The sequence below is a fragment of the Oryctolagus cuniculus genome, chromosome 8, assembly GCF_964237555.1.
Source record: "Oryctolagus cuniculus chromosome 8, mOryCun1.1, whole genome shotgun sequence".
Classification (NCBI taxonomy): Eukaryota; Metazoa; Chordata; class Mammalia; order Lagomorpha; family Leporidae; genus Oryctolagus; species Oryctolagus cuniculus.
Window position 1 is genome coordinate 76,520,938 of NC_091439.1, and position 27,222 is coordinate 76,548,159.

Genomic DNA, 27,222 nt, shown 5'->3' on the forward strand with positions numbered 1-27,222 from the left:
AAGCGGTTTAGCAAGACAAAATTTTGTTTGATTTCTCTGTTTTTTTCTTTTACTATCAGTAGAAATAGGAGCGTGTAAAAAGTTAAATCCCGTTAAGGAATGATATAGAAAATGACATTTCTGCACATCAGTCCCAGAAACTAAAGAATGGGGGTCCTGTGAAGTCAATGTTGATAAAGGAAGAAGTCACACAATTTGTAAAGAAGAGCACAATACCAGCTCCCTCAAGTGTCACAGCACCTAGTGAGAGGCTGCTGGCACCCACACAGCTCAGGTATGTGGAAAGAGGAAGTTCAAGGCCATTCCATCCAAATTGCAAAGAACGAGGAGGCCCTAAGGCTTCTGAGTAACCCTAAAAGGTAACACCTGGCAGGGGCATCCCTTGAGTTGTGTTTCCCAGGGACCTGAATGCCATAGTAAGTGACTGGACATCAGTATTACTATCCTATCGGATATTCAATTCCATAGTCAGTGAGTTGATACTACCCAATTCCATGTACCAAAGTCATCACTGGCTACTTCTTGCACTCTGACTGGGTCAGCTGCGAAATCCCACTCACTAGTATTCCGGCTCTTCTTCCCATCAACACTCCGATAACCCTCACAGATACCATTGTTCTGCCTCTGCTTAATGACCACATTAGCTCCTATGGGGCTTCTCTGCTTACAGCTTTGCACACTTCTTCCGTTTATCACCATAAACTATCCTATAACTTTTCTTAAAATTCAAATTTAACTATTTCTTTCTTTTTTTTTTTTTTTTTTTTTTTTTTTTTTTTTTGGACAGGCAGAGTGGACAGTGAGAGAGAGAGAGACAGAGAGAAAGGTCTTCCTGTTGCCGCTGGTTCACCTCCATTGGCCGCCGCGGCCAGCGCACTGTGGCCGGTGCACCGCGCCGATCCGATGGCAGGAGCCAGGTATTTATCCTGGTCTCCCATGGGGTGCAGGGCCCAAGCACTTGGGCCATCCTCCACTGCACTCTCTGGCCACAGCAGAGAGCTGGCCTGGAAGAGGGGCAACCGGGACAGAATCCGGTGCCCCGACCAGGACTGGAACCCGGTGTGCTGGTGCCGCAAGGTGGAGGATTAGCCTAGTGAGCCACGGCACCGGCTCATTTTTTTTCTTATAAAATGCCTATAAGAGCAGGGTCCCAAACTTTCTTCTTGACAATGTTCTCTACAATTTGACCCTGTGGAATAAAAAGAAAGGCATTTGGTCCCTGTTCCCAATTCTTAGCACAAAGCTAAGTCCTGGGAATTTCTTAAGGGATAAAAGTGACAAGAGCATCTTTTGTTCTAATAAGGTGATTCATGTCAGGCCCCTAGATTTCAAGATGGGGCTGTAAGACCCAGTCTTGATTAGGTTGGAACTTTCAGGCCCTCCCCCTACCTCCAGAGAGTGGACAGGGGCTGGAGATGGGGTCAATCAGTAACACCCTGTGATTCAATCCATCACGACTATGAATTGACACCCATTAAGAAATAGACTCTTGGGGCCTTTGTTCTGATGTAGTAGGTAAAGTAGCCACCTGCGACGCTGGTATCCCATATGGGTTCGAGTCCCAGCTGCTCCACTTCTGACCCAGCTCCTTCATAATGACCTGGTAAAGGCAGTGGAAGATGGCCCAAGTATTTGGGGCCCTGCCATCCACATGGGGACTTGGATGAAGCTCCTGGATCCTGGCTTTGGCCTGGCTCAACTCTGGCCATTGACGCCACTTGGAGAGTGAACCAGCGGAGGGAAGATCTCTCCCTCTCTCTGTAACTCTTTCAAATAAACACATAAATATTTTTTTTAAAAAAAAAGAGGCCCTAAACCCTACACAACAGGGAGCTCCTGAGATCACAAAAACATCCATGTGCTGGGAAGGTGGCATGACCCAACCTCACAAGCACAGAGTCCCCAGCATTCCAGACTCTTCCAGATCTCCCCCCGTGTAGTTCTGCATCTGTATTCTTGATGATAAACTGCTGTGATACATATAGAAGTGTCTGAGTTCTGTGAGACATTCTAGCAAATTATTGAATCTGAGGAGGATGGGGGAACTCCTGGGCAACCCAGAGCCCTGACACCTGCAATTGGCAAATGAAGTGAGGGCAGTCTGGAGGGACTGGGCCCTTTCACCGTGCTTGCAGGACACCCAGCTGGTGTCAGAGCTGCAGAAGGGCCACTAGGAAAGGCCCCAGGGATCTGGCGCCAGGCAGAAGGAAGGGACTCTGAGGTCTCTACCACACTTTAACCTGTTCTTCTGATTACACCTTTAATGAACTTCATGTTGTGCTCCTGTGAGTTTTTTCCTAGAACATGACCTGTATGCCCCACCCCCACAACCCACTGCAAACACAACTTATTTTTTCAAGGACAAATTTAAAATCTACCTGTGATGAGAAGCCTTCCCAGATCCTCCTCAGACTGCATCTTCCTCTCTCATACCTCTACTTTATGTAATTTTAGTCACTGCACATTCACGGACTGCCCTGGGTAAGGAATGCACAAACAACACAACAACAACAAGATGAGGGTACAAGGGACGTTCTGCAAGATGCCCGACCAGCACTCCTCAAAACTGGCCGGGTCATCAAAGACAAGGAAATTCTTTGAGAGGGTCCCTGCTAGGAGGAGCCTGAGGAGGCATACCACCAAAGGTCATGTGGAATGTTGGGTGGGGCCCTGGAACAGGAAAAGGAAAGGTGAAAACCGAGGAAATCTGAGTCCAGTAGAGGAAAACAAACAAAAAAAAACCCATCGTGGTAAGTTATATGGATAGAGCATACAAACAAAGAAAACAGGATATTCCTGAACAATCTAGAAACTTCTCACCAGGCTCCACATCCAAGTAATTAAAGTGTAGCTAATTAAACCACCATTTGACTATATTTTGTTAGCTCTCCAATTTATTTCACATATTTAAAAGTAGATCAATATGTGTTTAAATAATTTTTCAGTAATTTAATAAGGATTACCTTGCCTTTTGTCCTAATTTAATATAAAATATGTATGTTGTGAGCGACTAATAGTTTGAAATAAGATTTCTTAGAACAAATTATGTTTAATTATATTTTTAAAAATCAAGATTTTGCTTATTAATATGTGACATATAACTGCTTTTATAAATAAAAATCTGTTAGATGGAAACTTTTTATGTACCCTAATACTTTTAGCTCTACTTTCAAAAGGAAGGCAAGATTTACATAAAAATTTTTATCATAGTTTTTGGAATATAAAAGACTTTATTTTCTTTTATATATCATTAAGAAAAACAAAACTGCTATCAATTACAAGATTCTATAGATTGTAAGTAGTCAAAGTTCACATGTACTAAAATATGAATATATGTGTATCTTAGAATCAATGAAATGCAGGTTTTTTCCTCATTGTATGAGTTTTTTAAACATATTACACTAATTTTACTGGTAACTTAAATTTATAGCAAAGAAAGAATATTATATATGACACAAAATAAAACCTGTGTTTTCCAGTTTTCATAGAAAAGTAACTTAGGTACTTTACATGCCTTAGATGAAATACTGTAATACACTAAATGGGACACAAAGAGTTCCAAATGTTGGAGTAAACCAGCAAATGATTGAAAAAGCTGATTAACAGACAAGGGAAATACTACCCCTAAATATTGTCCCACAATTAACATACTTTTAAAAAACACAACTACACAATTGTGATTATTACATTAAAATTAGCTTAAAGCATATTGGTTGAATTAAATTACATAAATTATCAAAATTCATATTGAACTCATCTTGGATTTTCTTCTTAAAGTAAAAACAGAACTTTTAAAAAACCTGAGTTATGGGGCTGGTGCTTTGGCATAGTAAGTAAAGCTGCCACCTACAGTGCTGGCATCCCATATGGGTGCCAGTTCAAGTCCCAGATGCTCCTCTTCTGATCCAGCTCTCTGCTATGGCCTGGGAAAGTGGTATAAAATGGCCCAAGTGCTTGGGCCCCTGCATCCATGTGGGAGATCTGGAAGAAGCCCCTGGTTCCTAGCTTCAGATTGGTCCAATTCCAGATGTTGCAGCCATTTGGAGAGTGAAGCAGTGGATAGAAGACCTTTCTCTCTGTCTCTCCCTCTCTCTGTCAGTAACTCTGCCTCTCAAATAAATAAATAAAATCTAAAAAAAAAAAAAAAAATCTGAGTTCTGTCATCTTGAATGAACACAGCAAGTTTATGTGGCTAACTTTTAACAGGTATTTTTCACTCTGGAGGGATGTGGGGGAGATGTGGGTGGGAGGATGGGGGAGATGTATCTTTAAAGCCCTATTCTGCTACATGTCTTTTTTTTTTTTTTTTTTTAATGTGAATTGCTTCAGTAAAAGAGAAGGTGGCCTTGAGGGTTTTTTTTGTTTTTTTTTTTGTTTTTTTTTTTTTGTTAGGCTCAAAGTTAATTATGTTTTCTTTGTAAATAAGCTCTGAGAGAACTTGTAGGAAAGAATTAGGTATCATTTCTGTTGCTCTTAAAAAGGACTGTTGTTACAAGTTCAGCTGCTAAGATTCCCCTTGAAAACAAAAGCACTTTGGTAGAGGCCACTTCTCGGGTTCCTGAGGCTATTTCAGTCAAGTTTCCTCTTAGTTTAAAAAGGAAAAAAAAAAAAGGAAAATAAAAACAACTGGATGCTCCAAAAATCTGATTTCCTTAATACCTATGTATAACTCTAAAACATCTCACCTGCTAGTTACAGTGGTAAGTGCTCATAATCCACAGAATCGCCATAAAAATAAGAAAGTCTCCCAAGATCTGTATTCAGAGTTCTAGGGAGATCCACAAGTCATACCTAGTAGTTTCATAAAAGAGCTTCACTAAATAACATTCATCGCCATCTCTAGGTTGACCAGAAATTGGAAGACAGTATGCCTTACACATTTCATTACCACTTTTAACGCCTTTGCTGCATTAAAACTTTCCAACTTACATCAATCATTTAGGTTCCTGAGCAGCATGGCCTAGATGAGGAGCTGTCAGGAGCCCAGAGCAAGCCTGGGCCCCAGAACCCCTGGTCCCTCCATGTGGATTTCCAGGCAGAAATAGATGTTGGCATCCCGGTGAACTGTGGAGACACAGCTAGATCATCCCTTCAACCCTGGGCCTGCTCATTCAATCAGAAGGGAGTTTCAAAGATGATTTCATGAGAACTGTGCCTGTCAGCTGCATGGAGTTTGATTCAAACATTCTGAGCCTGATGAGTTTACAGTGATGCTGGGCTTCCTGGGTAAGAATGCCAGCAGACGCATCCTCTGCCATGACACACACCCAGCACATTTCTGCATCCTACATGTGGCTTGAGCGAGTGGGCATTCAGCCTAGCAGTTAGGATGCCAGTTCAGCTGCCTGTGTCCCGCCTGGGTCCAATGCTCAGCTCCAGCTCCCGACTCCAGCTTCCTCTTGGTGCAGATCCCGGGAGGCGGTGGTGATAGCTCAAGTAGCTGGGTTTCTGCACTTGCGTGAGATTGGATTCCCAGCTTCCAGGTCAGCCTGGCCCCATTCCTGCCACTGTGAGGATTTAAGGAGTGGGATCTCTCTCTCATTCTTCACTTTAAAAGAAATGATTTTAAGGAAGGCCTTGATGGAGTGCCTCGTGGGTTCCTGCAGCAGGATGCCCACGGGGGTTGGAGGACTCCAGCTTCTTACAAGGGCTGAGATCTCTAGGACAGGAAACATTGATGGAGTCACCCTTTGAGCACTCTCAGAAGCAGGGGTGTATTATCCTTCACAGGATTGGGGTTGAGAATCACAAATCAGATGCTGATTTGCAAAACACACAGCACTGTTCCTGGCACATAGCAAGCATTCGGCACGTGAATTGGGTACACTTATGTGTTCCAGGGGAAAGACTTTCAACAAGGGATTCCCCACCTTGGCAAGGAGGGAAGTGCCACGTTGGGCCCCAGGATGAGGCAGGATTGGAATGGCAGTGCAGCCCTCCAAGGGCAATACACTGCCTGGAAGGAGCTCATGCGCTTGGCAGTGTGAGGATGCCACATTGCCTCGACTTCTGCTCCTTGAGTGGCCACCAGCTGCTGGTGTGACCTCAGAAGATCACCTTCGTTCTCTTTCTTTTAGCACTTGACCGGTAGGGAAACCACCCAGTTCCTCTTCTAAGCAGGGGTGCCTGTGAGTGAAAGGGCACTGTAACTCCCACACAGCAGCTGGGAGCCAGGCCATGGCGCCTGGACTCGTTAGCTGGATAGTGGCCTGTGCTGCTGCTGCTCCGTGTCCGCTTCGTGGGTCTATGTCAGCTGCTCCAGTTTCTGCTCTACATTTGCATTGCAGTTTGTATTTCTGCTTACAGTGTATGAGCTCTCATCTCGCACGTCTGTCTGGAACTGCTTGGAAAACCCCTTTTCTCTTTGAGCTCTGTTATCCCAGACTGTGGCTAGAGCAAGCCCCATCTGTTTCATTTTGACTGACAGGCCCCTGTGGTGACTGAAGCATACACTGCAGTCCTTGGTGCTGGGGAACTCAGCACTGCCCTCCTGCCTATGCACACACCCAAGTGATCACAGCCAGAGATGACTCAGTGCCTTGGACCTCAATATGGACACCTGGGTCCCCTGGAGTTCTGCACCTTCACTGTCAGTCTATGACTCATACTCCAGGCCAGAGGCTCTTGAGGAACAGCTGTGGAGTTAATGGCTAGCACTTAGGAATCCCTGAAGTGTGCCTGTTAAACCTTCCATCCTTTTACGTATAAAAAAATGAAGTTCAAAGAGGTCCAGGTTACCTAGGGAAGGAGCTGAGAAGCTGATGTTTGCGCTTCAATCTGCGTGCCTTCAATAACCATCCTCCTTCTGTTTGGCCACTTTGTTAAAGGGAGCAAGGGTGAGGCATGCAACACAATTTTAGGCTACAGATGGGTAAAGATTTTAATTGCTGTGTTTTTTCACAAAGACTTATTTTTTTTTATTTGAAAGGTGGAGTTACAGAGACCAGAGGCAGAGAGAGGTCTTCCATCTATTGGTTCACTCCCCAGATGGCAGCAACAGTCAGAGCTGGTCCCATCCAAAGCCAGGAGCTTCTTCTGCGTCTCCCATGCAGGTGCAGGAGCCCAAACACTTGGGCGATCTTCCTGCTTTCCCAGACTGTAGCAGACAGCTGGATAAGAAGTAGAGCAGTAAGGTCTTGAACCCATGTCAATATGGCATGCCGGTACTGCAGGTGGCAGCTTTGCCAGCTATGCCACAGCACTGGCCCTAACTGTTTTGTTATTTAATTGGAATAGAGATCATAGTTGGTATATGAGGCACATAATTTTGCAGATATTGCTTAAGACACTCAGCATTTAAAAAAAAGGCCAACTTTGTGCAAATATTTAGCTGATAACTGGAGACAGCCATCCTGAATATGCACAAATTAGAAGTGCAGGTCCTTTCTTTAATTGCTAATACTTGGGCAAGGTTCTGGCCACAGTGCAGAGGAAGAGCGTCTCTGAGCCTGTCATTTGAGCAATTCTGTGTCTTACTTCATGTCAGCTGTGCCATTGAGACCACCATGAGCCTTCCCAGAAAATTCATCAAGTATCTGTATAACTCACTCTGAAATAGACTGAAAGCAAAATAAATCCCAGGGAAACAGCTATTATAATCCCAGAATTTTGCCTGACATGACTGTGTCTACTGATCTGTGCCCTGCCGAGTTGGCATCCAAAGTTTTCCAGGCATCCTCCTTTGCACTGAGACTGAATTATGAAATGATAATCAGCCTCACTATACAAATGAAGAAAAATATGTTCTAAATTTCCACTTTTCCCTTTAGTTGGAGTTCTGTTAGTCTCTCAAATCCTCTAAAATATATGAATTTTTATAACTATTACCAATAGTGAGGATCTGCAGATCTGTCCCTTGAGGTGCACAAAATCAAATGACAGCACATACAAGGGCCCTTCAAAAATTCACAGAGATGTGTACTATGAAAAATTCATGCCTGGACTGTCGCTCCCCCTCTTCGTGGAGGAACGACACAGGACCCTGTGCTGTTCTTTTGTCTGCTCAGCCCTCCCCGGGTTGGCTGCCGACCCTTCCACCTCTGTGGAAGGGCAGTTCCCCCTGCCACTTTCCCCACTTCCGCAGGGGAGCGGCACACCACCGGCCGGCTCTCTCGGGGGCTGCTCAGATGTTCCTCAGGTGTTCTCCTTAGATGTTCCTGATGCATGTTGTCTCTCTCCTCCTTTATAGTCCTCTTCCACCAATCCCAACTCTGCTACCCACACGCCGAGTACGCTGCTCTCCTCCAATCAGGAACAGGATCAGCTCCTGCAGGTCATCACTCAAGTTGGCGAGAGGCAGCTGCGTAGAAGCTGTTTACTCCTCTCCCAGCGCCATATTGTGGGAGAGCAGATGCATAGAATAAGTCTTAATTCCAGTAACTTAGTCTAGTCCGAGTTGCTCCCCACACTGGACTTCCAAGATTTTTTTGCACCAAAGTAAACTTATCTTTGAATTCCCATTTTTCCACACACTTTTTGAAGTACTCTGATATATCTGTGCTTTTCAACCTGGGATTCATACAAAGCACATGTTGCTAATTAGGACAGCCATCCTGTGTCTTTCTAGAGAAATTAATATACTACAGTATCTGGAAGGGAAAAATATTTTTGAATTATAATGATTATGCAGTTGGAATGCACAATTTATATCTGTGTTTATAATGCAAAAGATCAAACTATTTCAATATTAGAGTGAAGGAAGTTTGAAAAGTTTTTTTGTTAGAAGAAATCATTGTGGAAAATGCAAAGCAGTATTCAAACCTAAGTCATTACCATTATCGAGTTTCAGATTCCTTTGGTCTTCAAGAAGCCAAGTCTCAGAACTTACTTATGCTCAGTCCCATTCATCAAGACTCTGAGGAAGGTGAAATTAACTGTGTAGACTGAGGCAGTGGTCTTAATCATGACCATGGATTCTCCCAGGAAAAGTGAATTCTTAGAGGTCTTCTGTAAGAGTCCTTCTAGAAAACAAAGCTTCAGCTCAAAAAAGCAGCCTTCCAAGAGCTAATCAAAGAAAAATTATCAGAAAGGGGTCTATACTCCCCTGAAATCAAATCACAGTGAAGTCTGTTATACATGATGGGACTAAATTACTGTGCCCAGGGTCTCCTGTGATATTTCTTTGGCCCTGATTTTTTACTTATCCTGTACTACCTTAGGTTGATAAAATATTCAGTGTCCTGCTTACTATCTTATCCACTTTAAAGGTATTTTATAACTTCAGTGAATTATCCCAGGATAAGTAACACAGATTTCATTCTACGAACAAAGCCAAAGTCTACTTATTACCAATATGGTAACAGCTCTGGGGGAAAGAAACTGTAATTTCATTCTCATGTCCTATTATAATGCAACCTAAGATATCTTAACATGCCTGCAAACCTAACTATGCCTCCCAGTAGACAGTAAATGATTCCTAAATTAATCCTTCAGTTTTCACTGGCACAAAGCATATTTCAGCTGAAACCAATTACTTGTGTCTCTTTTATCACACTTCCCATGGAAGGGTGCTCCTAATACAGCAACATCACTTTAAGCCACAGACTTGCATTTGTTTGGCATATTTTCAAAACTCCTAATTTCTGCAATGAAGTAGCAGTAGCTAATATTCAACAGTGTTAGTTTTAAAGTCCATGTTATTTAAAATCCATAAATTAACTCACTTACACCTCACAAAAACTCTCCACATCACGTATCATCTCTATTTGACAGATGGGGGAGGGAGTGTGAGTGACTAGCCATCTTCCATGGTATGTCTGTCATGTTCTACTTAATGTCAGCCCACTGTTTTGTGCTGGTTGCACAATTTCTACAGATGCTTATATTCTCAGTGTTACTTTTCATGTAATAAATACACTGTATGAAAGCCAATGACATACGTTGTAAGTTGGAAGTATGTAAGAACTGTCAAATAGCTTAATAAAAACTGTCATATCTGTACAAAATCAAAAAGACATAAAAATATTTAATCCTTACCTTTGACAACAGGTTTAGAACTGAAATTTATTTTCCTAGAATAGAGACAGCATTCTTTTCACAACATGAAGGAACTCTCTTTATTGCCAAGTAGGATAAAAATGAAGTGTGAAACTGTTCCCCAGGGGACATTTTAAACTTATTTCTTCTTCCCTCACTATAATCGGAGCTGGCCAAACTAAGCCACTGAATACATGACTACTACTAAGTACAGAAATGCTATACTGAAGTCTGTAAACTATTTTCCTTTAGTTCTTTGCTGTCACAAGTGAAATACTTCAAACACAAATTTTGTTGTGCTCTCCTAAGATTTTCAGTGGCAGAAAAATAGAGAAGTGAATCCTCCCTCACACATACTTCAATTTAGAAACTGAAGTTCAGAGACAGTCATAAAAATTCAGCTTCAGTCAGATTTATTGAGTGCTGATAGTGGGCATGATCCTATATTAGACACATTGAAATTTAGGCACCAAACAGCCACAAGGTGCCCAGTCTCAGGTGCCTTATGATCTAATTAGTATAATACAGAGCAGAAGTGGTAGACAGACAAGTACATGGCAATGCTCAATTAGGAGAGACAACATTAAGGAGTTGTAATTTAAGTCATCCACAATGGCATCTATCCCTAAAATCTTTGATAAAATATATTTGGCCTTGCAACCCACAGCACTTCAAACAAGGTAAGTTCCACTGCAGATAATCACCAAGATGCAAATACACTGAAACACAGACGAGCACTAAGAATGACTTTTGTTATTCTGGATTTTCTGTTTTCTCCTTATGATGGTGCGAAGCCTCCGTAAGACCAGTTTGTCGGACAGAAGCATGTCATCTTGCTGCTCGAGATAATCCAGTAAATTTTCAGTCCATTCAAGTGCTGCTCTGTGGCTGATATGCTTCTCTGGATTCAGTTCTGCTTTTCTAACCTTACTGAAAGGCTTCTTTTCAACAGCCTTGGCCTGGTGCTCCGCCCCTTCCCTTCCAGTTAGCACCCGACAGCTGGAGTCATTACTCTGAGAATCAAACCACTGATCAATATGCTCAATGTCAACGTGCTCACAGTCTTCTGTACTCTGCAGAACTGTTGCTAAGTTAGCTGCTAAAAGGGCTCCTTCGTCAATATTCATACCTGCATTCTCTTCATTGCCAGGGAAAAGTTTTTTCCATGCTCTGGTTATAGTACTTGATTTTATCATGTTCCAAGCTCTTGAAACCTCATAAATTGCATCCAACACTGTCAAGTTCTTCCAAAACATTTTTGGGTCAATTCCTTCATCCACATACTTCTGGAGAAGTCCTGCTCGGTAGTATCTTTTCACTGTGGCTAAAACTCCCTGGCTCATGGGCTGAATCAGACTCGTGACATTTGGTGGCAAATATTTTACAACGATTCTTCCATCATCTGAATGCAACATTTCTTCATCTGGGTGTGCCGGGGGAAAATCTAAAAGAAGCACTGCTTTTTCTAGAAGTCCTTTGGATTTCAAATGCTTCTGTACTTGTGGCACAAAATATTTGTCAAACCACTGTCTGAAGACAGACTGTTCTATCCATGCACCTTTTTGACTGAAGTAAGTCACTGGAAGGTTTGCAAGGTCAGTCCCTTTGAATGCACGAGGTTTTTTTGCTTTCCCCACAACACAAAGGTTAAGTTTGTGTAAACCAGTGGCATTTGCACAACACATAATAATTATTCTCTCTCTGCTTGATCTGTACTCAGATGTAGTCTGTTCAGTGTCAAGAGCTAATGTCCTTGATGGCAGACATTTCCAGAACAATCCAGTTTGATCAGCACCATAAATCTGCTCTGGTTGTAGGTTCTCTCTCTCAACAAATTCCTGAAAGCTACCACAAAATTCACTGGCAGCAGTTTCATCTCCTTTTAACTTTGTTCCTTTACCAGCGGCCTTTGGAATACCATGGCGCTGCTTGAATCGAGTCAGCCAACCAGATGATGCGTTGAAATCACCTTCCATCCCCAAAGCATCAAAAAAGAACTTGGCCTGTTTTGCACAAATCGTTCCAGACACTGGAATGCCATCTGTTTTCTGTTGGTTAAACCACTCTATCATAACTCTATCGAGTTCCTCATACGTGGATGACTTCATGGATTTACGTTTGGATATCCCACTTGTAGGATCCGAACTGTTCGCATAGTTTATAATCCTCTCTTTGTTCTTTTTGATATCCCGAACTGTGGATTCACCGATTCCATACACAATAGAGAGTTTTTTGAAAGAGATGCCCTCCTCAAGTTTCTTAATAATGTCAAGCTTGTCCTTAATTGTCAACACCACACGCTTACGTTTCCCCAGCATTTTAGGAAGCAATTACTACAATGAGATAATAAACTTAAGAGTCCAATACCAAGAGAGTAGAAAATTGGGGAAGGGCTGTTCTTTGTCCCCTGGAACCCAGCTGGAGAGACTGATGGCCCGATTCCCAGATGAGGTTTACTGAGTCTCCTCACTTGCTGTTTTAAACTTCATAAAGTTCCCACAGTCAAGACCATCTCCAATTAACCTGACCCTGTACCTTTCATCATCCTCACTTACTTTAAGGTCTTTTCACGAACTGTATCTCACTGGAGGTTAGACGTTGAGCCAATGCTGGACCAGCAAGGTCTCTATAACAGTCCTATCACATACTCCATTTTTGCAATCACTGCAGGTATTGCTAAAGCCACTAAGACTTCGGTAGTGGCACCTGGGGAAATGTGAATGGCACTGAGAGAAGAGATGCAACCTTGACACAAAGGGAAAGTAGAATGGGAAAACTCTCACCCACACCGCCCCCACACCCTGTGGTCTCTGTCACCAGAGGACTCCGTCTGGTCTCTACTAGGCAAGGGCTGCTACAGCTTAGGCAGGTGAGAGCTTAAGGAAATCACAGGCAAGCAAGCTAAGGCGAGCTGGGCAGGAGTGAGCAGGGCTAATAAGGTGAAAACGGACAAGCAGAAAACTGTACTCCAAGGCGACGCAAACGTATGCCTAGTGCATTTGGCAAGTGGGAAGCAGAAAAGTGGGCAAGAGGGGATGTCGCGTGATTTCTACAAAGCATCAAGAAACTTCCTTGGTGGAAATCAGGACCCGAGGCGAAGGTTATGGGGTGGAAGGCGCGGTGGAGACGAGGTTACAATAGTCCTGGTGAAGGCAGATCCTCCATGAGCCAACAGAAGTCGTTCCTGTGGGGCTGTAGGGGTGTACTCGGAGCCTCTGGGACCTGAAGGGAAACACCAAAAACATTTTTTTTGTCCAACATCAAGGTCTGTGGCATTACCCACACCTCTCCTGTAACTATGTTGGGAAAAGCAACGCCTCCTACCAATGTGGTGGCTACACACGAGCGCTAATGCGTTCGGGCGTCATGTGGGGTGGCGGACAGAGGGACCTGAAGTGCCTACCTCCCGAAATTAAGAGGTCAGAGAGCAGCCGTGTCAGCGAGGGCCTCTCCCCGCTGGGCGTCTTTCCTCCCGCGGAGGAGCCCGGGCTCCGCCGGGGCCGCCGGCCACCCGGGTGTCACCGCCGCGGCCAGCCAGCCCGCGAGCGGCCGCTCGGCGCAGGGCACGCCAGTCCGCCGGCCGCGGGCATCGCCTTTCGCCCGCCTCACACCGCACCGAGAGCAAATGGAGTCTCCCGGGCGCAGGCTGACACTGGTGGCGCGGCGGCGGCGGCGGCGGCGGCAGCGGCGGCGGCGAGGAGCCAGCGTCGCTGGCGGAGCCGGAAGGCGGGGGATTAGGGAGCACGCGCGCGCCCCCGCAGGAACGTTGTGTCGGCGAGGGGCGGGGCCTGCGCGGGCGCGCGCGCGGCTCGGGGGGGCGGGGCTCGGGTGGACGCGGCGTGGATTCGGCGCTCAGGGCCCAGGTGCTTGGGGCTGCCGGCTGCCCCGTTGGCCAGCAGGGGGCGGTAAAGCACTCCCCGCCTTGGCACTTTTCCCAGTGACCCAGCTCTGTGGGCGAGGCTTCCTCCTCCCCAGGGGGAATAAAACTCGCCCTCGGTGAGGGCAGGGAAGGCATCCTCCGGGGCTGGGAGCGGCCGCGAATGGGGCAGGGCGAGCGCACGTGGAGCGTGTTTACAAACAGCCTCCGCCGCCCTGCGCTGGCGGCCTGGCACCCGCGCCTCGTACTGCTGGCTCCCGGGGGGCCCGCGCCCCGCAGCTGGGACAAGAGGCCCGGGCCGAGCGCGGATCATGAGGCCAGGTAGGACCGAGCGGTTGCAGCTGACCGCTGTCCGAGGCAGGGAGGGGGGCGCCCCTGGGGACGGGGCGAGCGCGCGCGCGCAGGTGCCAGGCTCCCTGCCCCGGGTGCCAAGCCCAGCGCGCGCTGGGGGACGCGCCAGCCCTGGGGAAGCACCTGAACGCCCACTGCTTCTCAGGTGGGATAGACAGAGATTCTCTGTAGCGGTTTCCAGGCGAGCCGGCTGCAGCCTAGCCCGGAGCAGGGAGCGGCTGCACCTGCAGCCCGCAGCACGTGTGTAAACCTGAGCAAACGCGCTTCGCTCGCCTCCCTTTTGTCGTTATTATTTTTAAATGCATGACAGTACTTTGAAAAACAATGCGAGCGTCTGTAGTTGAGTGTCTACGACATCTGGTCTAACTTTTTCCTTAGCGCAGAAGTAACATAGTAACTCGTCCTGTGTTGGACCAGGCGGGCCGAGATGGAAATCTGAGTTTTCTCTGTGGCTGCCCGAAAGGATTGTGGATGCTCAGCCTTCCCTGCGACTCCCGCAGCCCCTAACCGCGCCGCGGCCTTGCCTCGGGTCGCGGCCCTCCGCTCAGTCTGGTGGAGATCCTCTGTGCTGTGAGATTGTGTCTGTTGCCAAACACCTTCGCTGACTGCCCCCAGGAAGGCGGGCCGCCCGCTGCCTGCTCCCCAGAGGGTGGCCAGCCAACCCTAACCCTTTTTGGCCGTCCTGCCTGGCCACTTGGGACAAAGTACAAGCTCATGGTAGCTTTACATCCCGATTAAAAGTTTTCTGATCCCTGGTTTTTACGTGTCACGTTTGAATCTGACGTGTTGTTCAGGCCGCATTAGGGAAGAGCGCCGACTTCCACAGCTTGCCAGCCGTGTGGACATCGGGGAGCCTGCCTGGCCCTGCCCTGCCCCTCACCCGCCAGACTGGTGGCTTCCTCTGTCCTCTTATATTGAAATAAACAATGGAGCTCCATGGTTTAATTCTCTGCCTGCCACTTGCTCCCTTTTCTGTGTCTCCTGCATTCTCTCTCTTGCTGATATTTCATATCCAACAGCTGTTTCCTTTTTATCACCTTGTGTTAAGTTCGGATCTGCATATAACCCACATTTCTTTCACTCAAGGCAATTGTGTTTAGCAAATTTTATTAAGACTCTCCCCAAGGCAGAGGATAGTTTGGTCAACTTGGTGAGCTTTTTGCTAGGAAAAAACGGTTTGGGAATGGGAGGAGAGGGGACTTAAAATACAATGTTAGGAATAGAATCCTCTGGTGTGATAGTGTAATAGGCAATACTTGTGTTCAAATGTAGAATGAATACCAGCTGGAGTGAATGGTAACTAAGCCACCCTCTGGATGATACAATGTAGCCATGGAGGCTCATCAGTTGTAACTAATGTATCCCTTATGGAGGATGTTGGTAAGCAGGGACTATGCACCTGTGAGAGGCTATACAGAAAATCTCTACTCAGTTTTGCTGTGAATTTAAAACTGCTCTAAAAAGAATCTGTGTGTGGGTTTATAGATACATAATAGTTAATTTTAAAAGAACTAGCAGGTTGGGCATACTTATTAAAAGCCTGGTTGACCATGGAGAATTTTTTATTGTCAGTTCCTGACTTTGGGTCACTGCCTCAGCTTTCCCACCCAACATTTTTCTACCTCAGAGTCCCCTGTGCACTTCCCTCTGAGCTGCTTTTGAAAACCTAAGATCCATTTTACTTCATTATGCTAGTATTTTTGTATCTTTTTTTACTAATTGCCTTTACCAGTCATTGTAGTTTATTCTCTAATCAAACCTTGGAAGTCTGCTACCAGCATTTCTTCCTTGCTCTGTGTATATAGTCTCCCTTAATCACTGCCACATTACTCTGTGGTAACTGTTACTTTATGTACAAGGAAACAAAGGCTAAAAAAGTATATGAATCTGGCCGGCGCTGAGCCTCAATAGGCTAATCCTCCAGCTGCGGTGCTGGCACACCAGGTTCTAGTCCTGGTTGGGGCGCTGGATTCTGTCCCAGTTGCTCCTCTTCCAGTCTAGCTCTCTGCTGTGGCCCAGGAGTGCAATGGAGGATGGCCCAAGTCCTTGGGCCCTGCACCCGCATGGGAGACCAGCAGAGGCATCTGACTTCTGGCTTCAGATCAGCGTGGTGCGCCGGCTGCAGCGCGCCGGCCGCAACGGCCATTGGGGGGTGAATGAATGGAAAAAAGGAAGACTTTTCTCTCTGTCTCTCTCACTGTCCACTCTGCCTGTCACACACACACACAAAAAAGTATATGAATCTATCCAATGAAAGTGGCAGAACAAAAATTTGAGCCCAAATCATTTTTTTTTTTACATTTATTTGAAAGGGAGAGAGAGAGAGGTTTCATTGGTTCACTCCCCAAATGGCTGCAATGGCCAGAGTTGGGCCATTCTGAAGCCAGGAGCTTATTCCCAGTCTCCCACATGGGTGCAGGGCCCCAAAGATTTGGGCCATCTTCTACTGCTTTCCCAGGCCACAGTAGAAAGCTGGATTGGAAGAGGAGCAGCCAGGACTCCAACTGGCACCCATATGAGATGCCAGCACTGTAGCTGGTAGCTTTACCCATAATGCCACAGCACTGGCCCCATCATTCTAGTTTTAAAACACCAAGCTTTGTCCACACCACCACCATAGACATGAAAAGGAATTCATTAAAGGTGTCATTTTACAAAACAGGATGTTCAACATCAGCTTCCAAAAAGACATTCTAGTGATGAGAACACTTGAGGTTTGTAACAGTGTTTATCAGACAAGCCTTTAGTTCATTGCAGTGTTCATTAAGTACTGAAAAGTACTCAGATCAGCCGAAAGTAACTTATGTTTCTCAATATTATAAGCTACATTTCCTTTTCTGCTGAGATGACAATGTAGGTACAGCATACAGATTCATCAGTAGTAGTCTTCCTCTGTAATAATTGTTACACACCATAAAATATCTCTAAGTAGGGTCTTAATTTTGAAAGATTACTTTTTTTTGTTGGTTTCAATTTTCTTTATCATTGACCTTCATTTATTTGGAAATTTTTGTTTTGTGATACTTGAATTACTCTGATAAACTTAAGCTGAAGATATAAATTTTTTATCCTGATACATTATTCTGTGTATATCAAACCTGTTTAAATAAAATAGTGTTTGTCTCCACTGATAATTTTAAAATAGTTATTGCTTGTTGAAGATCAATGGTTTGCACAAAAACCACTACTGTCTCTACTTTGATGGACATAAAATATTGAAGGTAATTCTCTAAAATATATTTTTTCTTTTGGAGTATTTATGCATTTTCAGGCAAATGGGAAATGAAACAGTTCCCAGTAATCAAAGTTTGTTCTTTGCAGTTTTTCAACTCTACAATTATTTCGTTTTATGTTATAGTCAAAAGGCAAAATAATCATTTTAATATTAAAACCATCTTTTTGAATGGTTAAAGGTAGGAACACTTTTCTATTTGAAAATTTCTGGACACAAGTAAAAGGTCAGTTTATTCATTAGGAAATTCCAGAACTTAAAAGCAAAATTGTAGGGGCCAGCACTGTGGCATAGCAAGTGAAGTTGCCGCCTGCAGTGCCGGCATCCCATATGGGCGTTGGTTCAAGTCCCAGCTGCTCCACTTATGATCCAGCTCTCTGCTTTGGCCTGGGAAAGCAGTAGAAGATAGCCCAGGTCCTTGGGCCCCTCTGAGAGACCATGAAGAAGCTCCTGGCTTCAGATGGGCTCACTTCTGACCATTGCAGCCAATTGGGGAGTGAACGAGCGGATGGAACACTCTCTCTCTCTCTCCCCCCCCCCCTTCTTTTCTCCCCCTCTCCTTCTCTCCCCCTCTATCTGTGTAACTCTGATTTTCAAATAAATAAATAAGTCTTAAAAAATAAGTTGTAAGTTAGGACAATTGCAAAAGAGTAAGTTCTTAAAGTCCTGAGTCCTATAGATGCCCAAGAGAGGAATTTTAGGTATCATTTTGTTTTCCATGTTTCCCAGTTGATTGGTGGTAGGTTTTTTGATGGCTAGCAGCATAGACAAGCAGAAGAGAAAGAGTCCCTAGGGGATAGAAAAGCATATGGAATATGGAAAGCAAAAAGAAAATACCAACATTTAAATGTGACTATTAACATTTAGTGTGTATCTGTTGTCTTCTTTTTGTCAAGGTAACCCTACATACATACATATAAAAGGGGACATGGAGTCTGCACACAGTCTACACATGCTGTCTCCAGTATGTGTTCTTTCATTATAATGTTGATTCTCATCAGCCAAATACCACCAGGAACACACCTGCAGCTCCAGCCGGGAAGATCAGTATCTTGGAAAACAATGGTATAGTTCAAAGAGTCAGGAGTGGTGCTTTTTAAAGCATTTGGGCTTAGCTAAGAAGATATATATTTGAAAGAGTTACAGAGAGAAAGAGAGAGTGAGGTCTTCCATCTGCTGATTCACTTCCCCAGATGGCCACAACAGCCAGAGCTGAGTCAATCCAAATCCAGGAGCCAAGAGCTTCTTCCAGGTCTCCCACATGGGTGCAGGGGCCCAAGCACTTGGGCCATCTTCTACTGATTTCCCAGGCCATAGCTAAGGAGATTTTAGGTAGGGTTCAAGAACACATCTCTAGATCAGGTGCTGTCAGAAAGCAGGGGCAATTTGGGTTTTGATTATCTTAATTTTTATATAGGAAGCCAGAGGAGCAGGCCAATGCTTTCATTCAAAGAGCAGTAATCTCTCTATTGACCAGGAGAGGGGGATGTTTGGTTATTTTTGTGTCTGCTAGATAGTTTCATATGTTCTAGGCAAGATTGCACTGTGATGCTTTTATCTTGCTTCATTACAATCATGGGGAATCCTCCTCTGATGTTGCTATTCTATGAAATTATTTAGACTCCACAGAGTAATATCAAGGCCTACCTAGCTTTCAACATAATGCCAGAGGGTCTATGGGCCAAAAAAATTTCAAACAATAATCATTGATAGATGAACTCATTCAGGCTTGAAATCAGCTCTCGCCTATCTGGGTAGATGTATTGTGATGCAGTTTTGTCTTGGTGAGAGTCTGTTATGGCTTATTAACACCCGGCCTAAATGTTTTTGCATCAGCATAAAACCTTCAGTGCCTTGCAATAAGGTTTCTCCAACTCCGCTTCAATCAACTTTTCTTCATTCAAGAAGAAACCCTCTACCATTAGCTTTGGCTCCCCATTCCCTCCAACGCTTGCCACCCCCCACCCCCCAGCCCTTGACAACCACTAACCTGCTTTGTATCCCATCCTGGACATTTCATATTAATGGAATCATGCACTATGTGTCCTTTCATGTCTGCCTATTTTCACTGAACATGCTTTCAGGGTTCATCATACGTCAGCTGATCCTTTCCTTCTACTGCTGCTGAATAATAGTGCATTATGTGCAATTAGTTTCTAAAGCAGTTGGACAATTTTACATTTTTACAAGCAGTATATAAGGGTTCCTGTTTCTCAACACCCACACCAATCTTATTATCTTTTTAAAAAATTATTTATTTGAAAGGCAGAGTTACAGAGAGAAAGGGAGAGACAGGGGAAGAGAAGGCAAGGGGGCGAGGGAGAGGAGAGGGGAAGAATCTTCCAACTGCTGGTTCACTCTCCAAATGGCTGCAATGGTCATGGCTAGTCCAGGCCAAAGCCAAGAGCTTAGAATTTCATCCTGGCCTCCCAGTGGGTGACCCAAGCACCCGGGCCATCTTCTGCTGCTTTCCCAGGCACATTAGCAAGGAGCTAGATAGGAAGATGAGCAGCCAGGACTCAAAATAATAGTCATATGAGATGCCAATGTGGCAGGTGTAGCCAGCACCTGTATCTTTTTGATTGTAGCCATCCTGGAGGGTGAGAAGTTGTATCTTATTGTGGCTTTGATATGCTTTTCTCTGATGGTTAATGATACTGAGCATCACTTCATCTGCTTGTTGATCATTTGCTTAACTTTTTTGGAGAAATGTCTATTCAGATCCTTTATCCAGTTTTCATTTTGATTGTAACAGTTACAATGTTAAATATTGAATCTACTGATCCAACATGGGAAGTGAGATACTCAGCAGACTCATAGAATGGCAGATGTCCTAAATAGCACTCTGGCCTCAGAATCAGCCCTAAAGGCATTCGGAGCTGGCTGAAAAGCTCATGAGAGTATTTCAGGCATGGAAAGCCAAGACACTCTGGCAAAAGATCTCTGCGAGTGAGATCCCAGTGGAAAGAACAGGTCATCAAAGAAGGAGGTACCTTTCTCTGAAGGGAGGAGAGAACCTCCACTTTGACTATGACCTTGTCTAAACAAGATAAGAGTCGGAGAACTCAGAGGGCTTCCATAGCCTTGGAAACTCATGACTGGAGCATAGGGAGATTACTGATGCCATAGACAGGAGTGTCAATTGGTAAAGTCAACAACAGGAGTCACTGTGCACTTACTCCTCATGTAGGATCTCTATCCTTAATGTGCTGTACATTGAGATTTAATGCTATAACGAGTACTCAAACAATATATTTCACTTTGTGTTTCTATGGGGGTGCAAACTGTTGAAATCCTTACTTAATGCATACTAAACTGATCCTCTGTAAAAAAAAAAAAAAAGAAAAGAAAAGAAAAAAAGAAATTATCAATTCCCAACTTGACTCTCACTGGGATTAAACATGACAATAGGTCTGATCTGATTTCATCATCATTTAAAAAAAATCATCTATTATTTTTCACTTTATGTTTCTGTGTGGGAGCAAACTGTTGAAATCCTTACTTAATGTATACTAAGCTGATCTTCTGTATATTAAGATAATTGAAAATGAATCTTTATGTGAATGGAAGGGGAGAGGGAGTGGGAAAGGGGAGGGTTGTGGGTGGGAGGGACGGTATGGGGGGGAAGCCATTGTAATCCATAAGTCGTACTTTGGAAAATTATATGCATTAAATAAAAGTTTAAAAAAAAAATATTGAATCTACTTTTCTGCCACTTGCCCTGCCCTAGGATGAGGAGATTACAAGGTACCTTTTTCAGATTATCTCAGTATTTAGACCAACTGATGTTGCAGATACTTATGATATATTCTGTTACTTAAGAATTCATGTGACAAATACAGGCTTTATTTAATGACAGGGAAAAATGCTTTCAGGTGCAAATTTAACTTTCTTATCTGATACAGAAGTGGATTTGTCTGTTTTAGCATTGAGTCATACAAATTGAGTTTAACTTTGTGTTTACTTGCTATAACTAATCATTTTGAATCCCTAATACTTGTACCATCCATTGATTGGATGTTTTAGTTTATTTTTTAATGTTTGTGGTCTTTCTTTCTATATTAGAGTTATTGCAACCATAGTTTGGAAACACATAGGGTAAAATTACATGTACTGTATCTCAGTGACAGAGCTTCTGAGTTCTGGGAACAGTTGTGATTTGTACTTCTGAGTGCCACCTGCTAGTCATGGAACCCTGAGTTATACAAAAGGTTTCACATCTGGAAAATGGGAATAAAAATTATACTGCTTTTGTATGGATTTGTCACAGTGGACTGAAATGCTGTGTATAAGTTGCTTTGCAGAATAGCCAACACGTAATAGACATTAATGTCTAGCTGTGATTTTTATTTCCTACATCTTTTGACTAGAAGGAAATGCCATCTTTCAACCTCTTAAGTTTTTTTTAAATATTTTATTTTGTTTTTTTTAAATTTTTTAAATTATTTATTTTGAGAGGCAACATTACAGAGAGAGGTCTTCCCTCTGCTGGTTCACTTCCCAGATGGCTGCAACAGCCTGAGCAGGGCTGATCCAAAGCCAGGAGCCAGGAGCTTCTTCTGGGTCTCCGAAGCGGGTGCATGGGTGCAAGCACTTGAGCCATCCTCTGCTGCTTTTGCAGGCTATTAGCAGAGAGCTGGATCCTAAATGAGCAGCCTGGGCTCCAACCAGCTCTGGTATGGGTTGCCAGCACCGCAGGCAGAGGCTTAGCCTACTATACTACAACTCCGGCCCCACCTCTTAAGTTCTGGTATTAGGTAGCTAACTGATAAATATAGTAGAAAAGGCCAGATTAACTCATACACACATCATGATATTACAGAGTGTTTGCAAGAATGGTTGTAATTTTAAAAGAGGACACATAAAACCATTTCAGGGTTGTCTCCTGAAGATTACCTCATCAGTCCAACACAGTTGTACCTTTTCTGCCTGGGCTTTACTCCAGAACCACACCATACATGATATATTCAACAGATTTGTAGCTTGCTGGTTCCTAACAGGATGGTTACAATATCAAATGTGAGTGCTATGCAACTGATCACATTCAAATAGTTACTTTTTGGACATACCTTTGTTCTACTTTGTATCATGAGGTTTAAGAATCACAAAAACGGGAGGGGAAGAGCCAACCCTACCTTTCCTATTGCTACTCACTGTGTTTCTCTACTTCTATAAGCCAAGGTACCTCAGTTTTGAAAAATGATGATAGATGTCAACCATCTTTTTCTTGTATGTTCATATTCTTCTTTCTCTGACTTTGATGTGTTTGTGCTGCCACTGACCCCTTCCTCCCTACACTTAAACGAATTATTCACACACCTGATTGTTTCCACACTCCCTTATCTTCCGCATTGTTTCTTTACCTCCCAGGTTATAGTAGTGGCATTGGCTAACAACCCAGAAAGTCCCTACCAACAGTGTTGCAGTGGGTGTACTGATTGCATGACTCCTGTGCTTAGAAAAAATTTCTGAGATTATTAAGTCTGTTTTTTGAGGTTGGCTGGAATTTCAATTTTTTCTTTTTGCAGTGGGTGGTTTTGATTCCAGGGTGTAAAAAAAAACAGGCTTACCATTTAAACAACATCTGTTAATATAACACAAGAATTAGTTCTGCACTGACCTTGTTTGAAGGGAATGTTTTTAGTTTTCCCCATGGGTCTTCAACATGCAGTCTGGAACCTCAACATGCAACCCTTCCCTTGTCCTTTCTCCGTCTGTCCTCTACTCCTTCTTTCTCATCCTTATTTTTGTGTTTTGTAAAGATCTGTTTGTTTATTTGAAAGAGAGAGAGAGAAGGAGAGATAAATATCTTCCATCTGCTGAATCACTCCCCAGATGGCCACAGCAGCCAGGTCTGGCCAGGCTGAAGTCAGGAGCCAAGAACTCCATCTGGGTCTCCCACATGCATGGCAGGGGCCTACGCACATGGGCCATCTTCTGCTTTTTTTCAGACCATTAGCAGAGAACTGAACCAGAAGTGGAGCAACCACTCCTGTAACACAACACCTGCTGTAACACAACACTAGCCCTTGTCTTTATTAAACAAAAAATTTTCAGGGTAGGTGCTGTGGTTTATTGGTTAAGCCTACACCTGTGTTGTTGACATCCCATATGTGATCAGGTTGGGTCCCGGTGGCTGCTCCACTTCTGATCCAACTCTCTGCTAATGGCCTGGGAAAGCAAGGAAAGATGGCTCAAGTACTTGGCCTCTACACCCACATGGGAGACCTGGAAGAAGCTCCTGACTTCCGATTGGCCCAGCTGCAGCTCTTGCGGCCATTTGGAAAGTGAACCAGCAAATGGAAGACCTTTCTCTCTGTCTCTCCCTCTGTCTGTAACTCTACCTCTCAAATAAATAAATAAATCTTTTTAAAAAGTGAAAAATGTATTTTAAAAAAATTTTCACTTAAAGGATTCCCCCCCACACCTTTTATATAATTTGAGAGTCCTTGATTATCAGTAAGTAGGAAATTGATTTACCACAAGTTGAAGTAGCTAATTGGGTGGCCACTAGGAGTTTTGTTATACCCCAGTGAAAGAGAAAAAGCGATGTTATGAGATTTAGCAGCAATCATGTCTGTAAATGATACAACTGTAGCTGTGATAATGTGAAACATTGTTATTAAACAGTTAACAGCTAGATGATGCACAGGAATCCCACTGCAGCACTCACTCCATCTTTCTTAATGGTCCTTAAGAGCCTAGTATATTAGTTCTCATGTGAGTTTTAAGATTTTTAGGATTATCAGTTTATATTCATTTTTAAAATCCACTGGAGAGGATGATGGTGTGTGTGTGTGTGTGTGTGTGTTAATCCAGGGCACAAAATATGCTCTTAGTAAATATTTGATTATTAGATGAATAAGTGAATATTCTATATTGGCTGTACCTCTTTCCTTCTGTGTGACTGGGAATGTGGTTTGATTTCTGTGAGTTTACAGTTTTTTCTTTTTTCATTTTTTGATGAGAATGGTATGTATATCCTAACTTTTTTTCATGTTGATAATATATGCAAAAGTTATTGGTACTTCGTATTTTATTTAAAATATTTATTATTTGAAAGGCAGACAGAGAAAGGTCTTCCATTTACTGGTTCACTCTCCAGATGCCCATGAGAGGCAGGAATTGTCAAGGCTGAAGCCAGGAACTCAATCCAGGTCTCCCAAGTAATTGAGCCAAGTAGTTGAGCCATCACTTGCTACCTCCCAGAGTGTACATTAGCAGGAAGCTGGATTGTGAGAGGAGAGAAGTAGCCAAGATTTGAACCAGACACTCCAGTATAGGATGTAAGTGTCTTAAAAGGTGACAACCCAAACATGCTTCCTGGTACTTAATATGTTTAAAAATAAACTCTTGAAGGTACTTGCACTACTGATGTTTTTAGAATATGTGATATAGGGGCCAGCACCATGGTACAGAAGGTTAACGCCCTGGCCTGAAGCACTGGCATCCTATATGGGCACCGGTTCTATCCCTGGCTGCTCCACTTCTGATCCAGCTCTCTGCTATGGCCTGGGAAAGCAGTACAGGATTGCACAAGTCCTTGGGTCCCTGCATCTGCGTGGGAGACCTGGAAGAAGCTTAGAGGAATATGTGATGTCTTTCTCAGCTGGACTGTTGGAAGTGAACTGCAGTTGGCATGGAATCCTCACCAAATGCCTCAGTTGTTCATCACTGGTCCTAGACAGCAGGTCTGTTACAAAGAAGGAATCTGTTGATACCAATTTAATGCACCTATGGGAACATCAGTTTTAGTTAGAGAAGCATGGGTTTGAAACCTATCTTTGTGTGTTACTGGCTGTGCAAATCTTAACCTCCCTGAGTTTCCATCTCTTCTATAAATGTGAACAGTAATCCATGTACTGTGGAATTTTTGTGATAACTAGATGAAGACATAAATGAAGCCCTGGTCAATAAACAAATTCTAGTGACTGCTCCCTATACATTCTTACAAGTTATATATAAACTTGGGGGGCCCGGCCGGCGCCGTGGCTCAATAGGCTAATCCTCCACCTTGCGGCGCCGGCACACCGGGTTCTAGTCCCGGTCGGGGTGCTGGATTCTGTCCCGGTTGCCCCTCTTCCAGGCCAGCTCTCTGCTATGGCCAGGGAGTGCAGTGGAGGATGGCCCAGGTGCTTGGGCCCTGCACCCCATGGGAGACCAGGAAAAGCACCTGGATCCTGGCTCCTGCCATCGGATCAGCGCGGTGTGCCGGCTGCAGCGGCGGCCATTGGAGGGTGAACCAACGGCAAAAGGAAGACCTTTCTCTCTCTCTCTCTCTCTCTCTCTCTCACTGTCCACTCTGCCTGTCAAAAATAAAAAAAAAAAAAAAAAAAAAAAAACTTGGGGGGCCAACACCGAGGCTCACTTGGTTAATCCTCTGTCTGAGGTGCCGGCATCCCATATGGGTGCCAGGTTCTAATCCCGGTTGCTCCTCTTCCAGTCCAGCTCTCTCCTGTGGCCTGGGAGGGCAGTAGAGGATGGCCCAAGTGCTTGGGCTCCTACACCCACATGGGAGACCAGGAAGAAGAACCTGGCTCCTGGTTTCAGATCGGCGTAGCTCTGGCCATAGCAGCCATTTGCAGGGTGAACCAATGGAAGGAAGACATTCTGTCTGTCTCTCTCTCACTGTCTAACTCTGTCAAATAAAAAAAAAAAAAGATATATAAACTTGTTAGTCTAGTTCTGAAAATTATTATTTGGTTAAGAATATCTTAATATTACTTGTGACCCCTCTTTTTTGGAAAAGAAGCTTTCTATTTTTGCTTTTTACTTTCAAATTAGAAATTTAGGATTTTTCTATTAAAAACTGGAGAAAAATATTTTTACAGTCTTGTAGACACTATGATACCATGAGCATCATTTTCTTAATTTTTAAAATATAAAATTTTTAAAAGATTTATTTGGAAGAGTTACAGAGAAAGAAAAGAGGGAGAGAGATCTTTCATCTGCTGGTTCATTCCCCAAATGGCTGCAATGGCCAAGCCTGGGCTCAGGCCAAAGCCAGGAACCAGGAGCTTCTTCCAGGTCTCGCACATGGATGCAGGGGCCAAGTACTTGGGCCATCTGCTGCTTTCTCAGGCACATTAGCAGGGAGCTGATTGGGAAGTAGAACAGCCAAGACTTGAACCAGTGCCCATATGGGATGCCAGCTCTGTAAACAACAGCTTTATCCACTACACCACAGTGCCAGCCCCATTAAAACATAAAAATGTTTTAAGAAAAGCCCTGGAAAAAAGAAAAAAGGTCTTGAGTTTCAATTTACAAATTAATTGCTCCAAAATTTTAATTTGAGGACGAGAATTGTGGTACAGCTATTTTAAGCTACTGCTTACAACACTGAAGACCTGGCTGCTCCTCTCCTGGCTCATCTCCCTGCTGATGCACCTAGGAAACCAGGGAAGGCAGCCCAAGTAGTTGCAGTCTCTGCCACCCATATGGGAGACCAGGATGGAGTTCCTGGATCCTTTCTTCAGCCTGGTTCAGACCTGGCTGTTGGTCTTTTGGGGAGTAAACCAGTGGATGAAACATTCTCTCTCTGCCTTTTCAAATAAATAAATATATCCTTAAGAATTTTAATCCAGTTTTCATTAAAATTAGAAACAGATTTACCACTACACATGTGATATTAATTGTACAAATGTGTATGTCATAAAGCTTACAAGAGACACCAAAAAGAATGAAATGTGTCCTTCACAGAGTTGGAAATCTAGAAATACAGGTTTGCAATAGTCATGATGCCATGTGCAAATTTCTTTTAATGTATCTTATTTATTTGAAAGGGTTA

General features: G+C 43.8%; 2 protein-coding genes across 3 annotated transcripts in view; one reads left to right on the forward strand and one right to left on the reverse strand.

The window, feature by feature from the left end:
- Window positions 1–10,371: 10,371 nt before the first annotated feature.
- Window positions 10,372–13,700, reverse strand: TIGD2 (tigger transposable element derived 2). The gene is made up of 2 exons (XM_070047872.1): window positions 13,379–13,700; window positions 10,372–13,197 (listed from the first exon to the last, which is right to left on the reverse strand). Exon 2 carries the CDS (start codon window positions 12,291–12,293, stop codon window positions 10,713–10,715), a length of 1,581 nt encoding a protein of 526 aa, XP_069903973.1. The 5' UTR covers window positions 12,294–13,197; window positions 13,379–13,700; the 3' UTR covers window positions 10,372–10,712.
- Window positions 13,701–13,788: 88 nt separating this feature from the next.
- The window catches only part of FAM13A (family with sequence similarity 13 member A), a 388,478-nt gene continuing 375,044 nt past the window's right edge, over window positions 13,789–27,222 (forward strand). Inside the window, exon 1 of one of the 2 annotated variants that reach the window (XM_070047870.1) lies at window positions 13,789–14,173. The gene's annotated coding sequence lies outside the window, so the exon portion shown is untranslated. The remainder of the gene's footprint in view (window positions 14,174–27,222) is intronic. The other variant, XM_070047871.1, reaches the window with a different exon arrangement.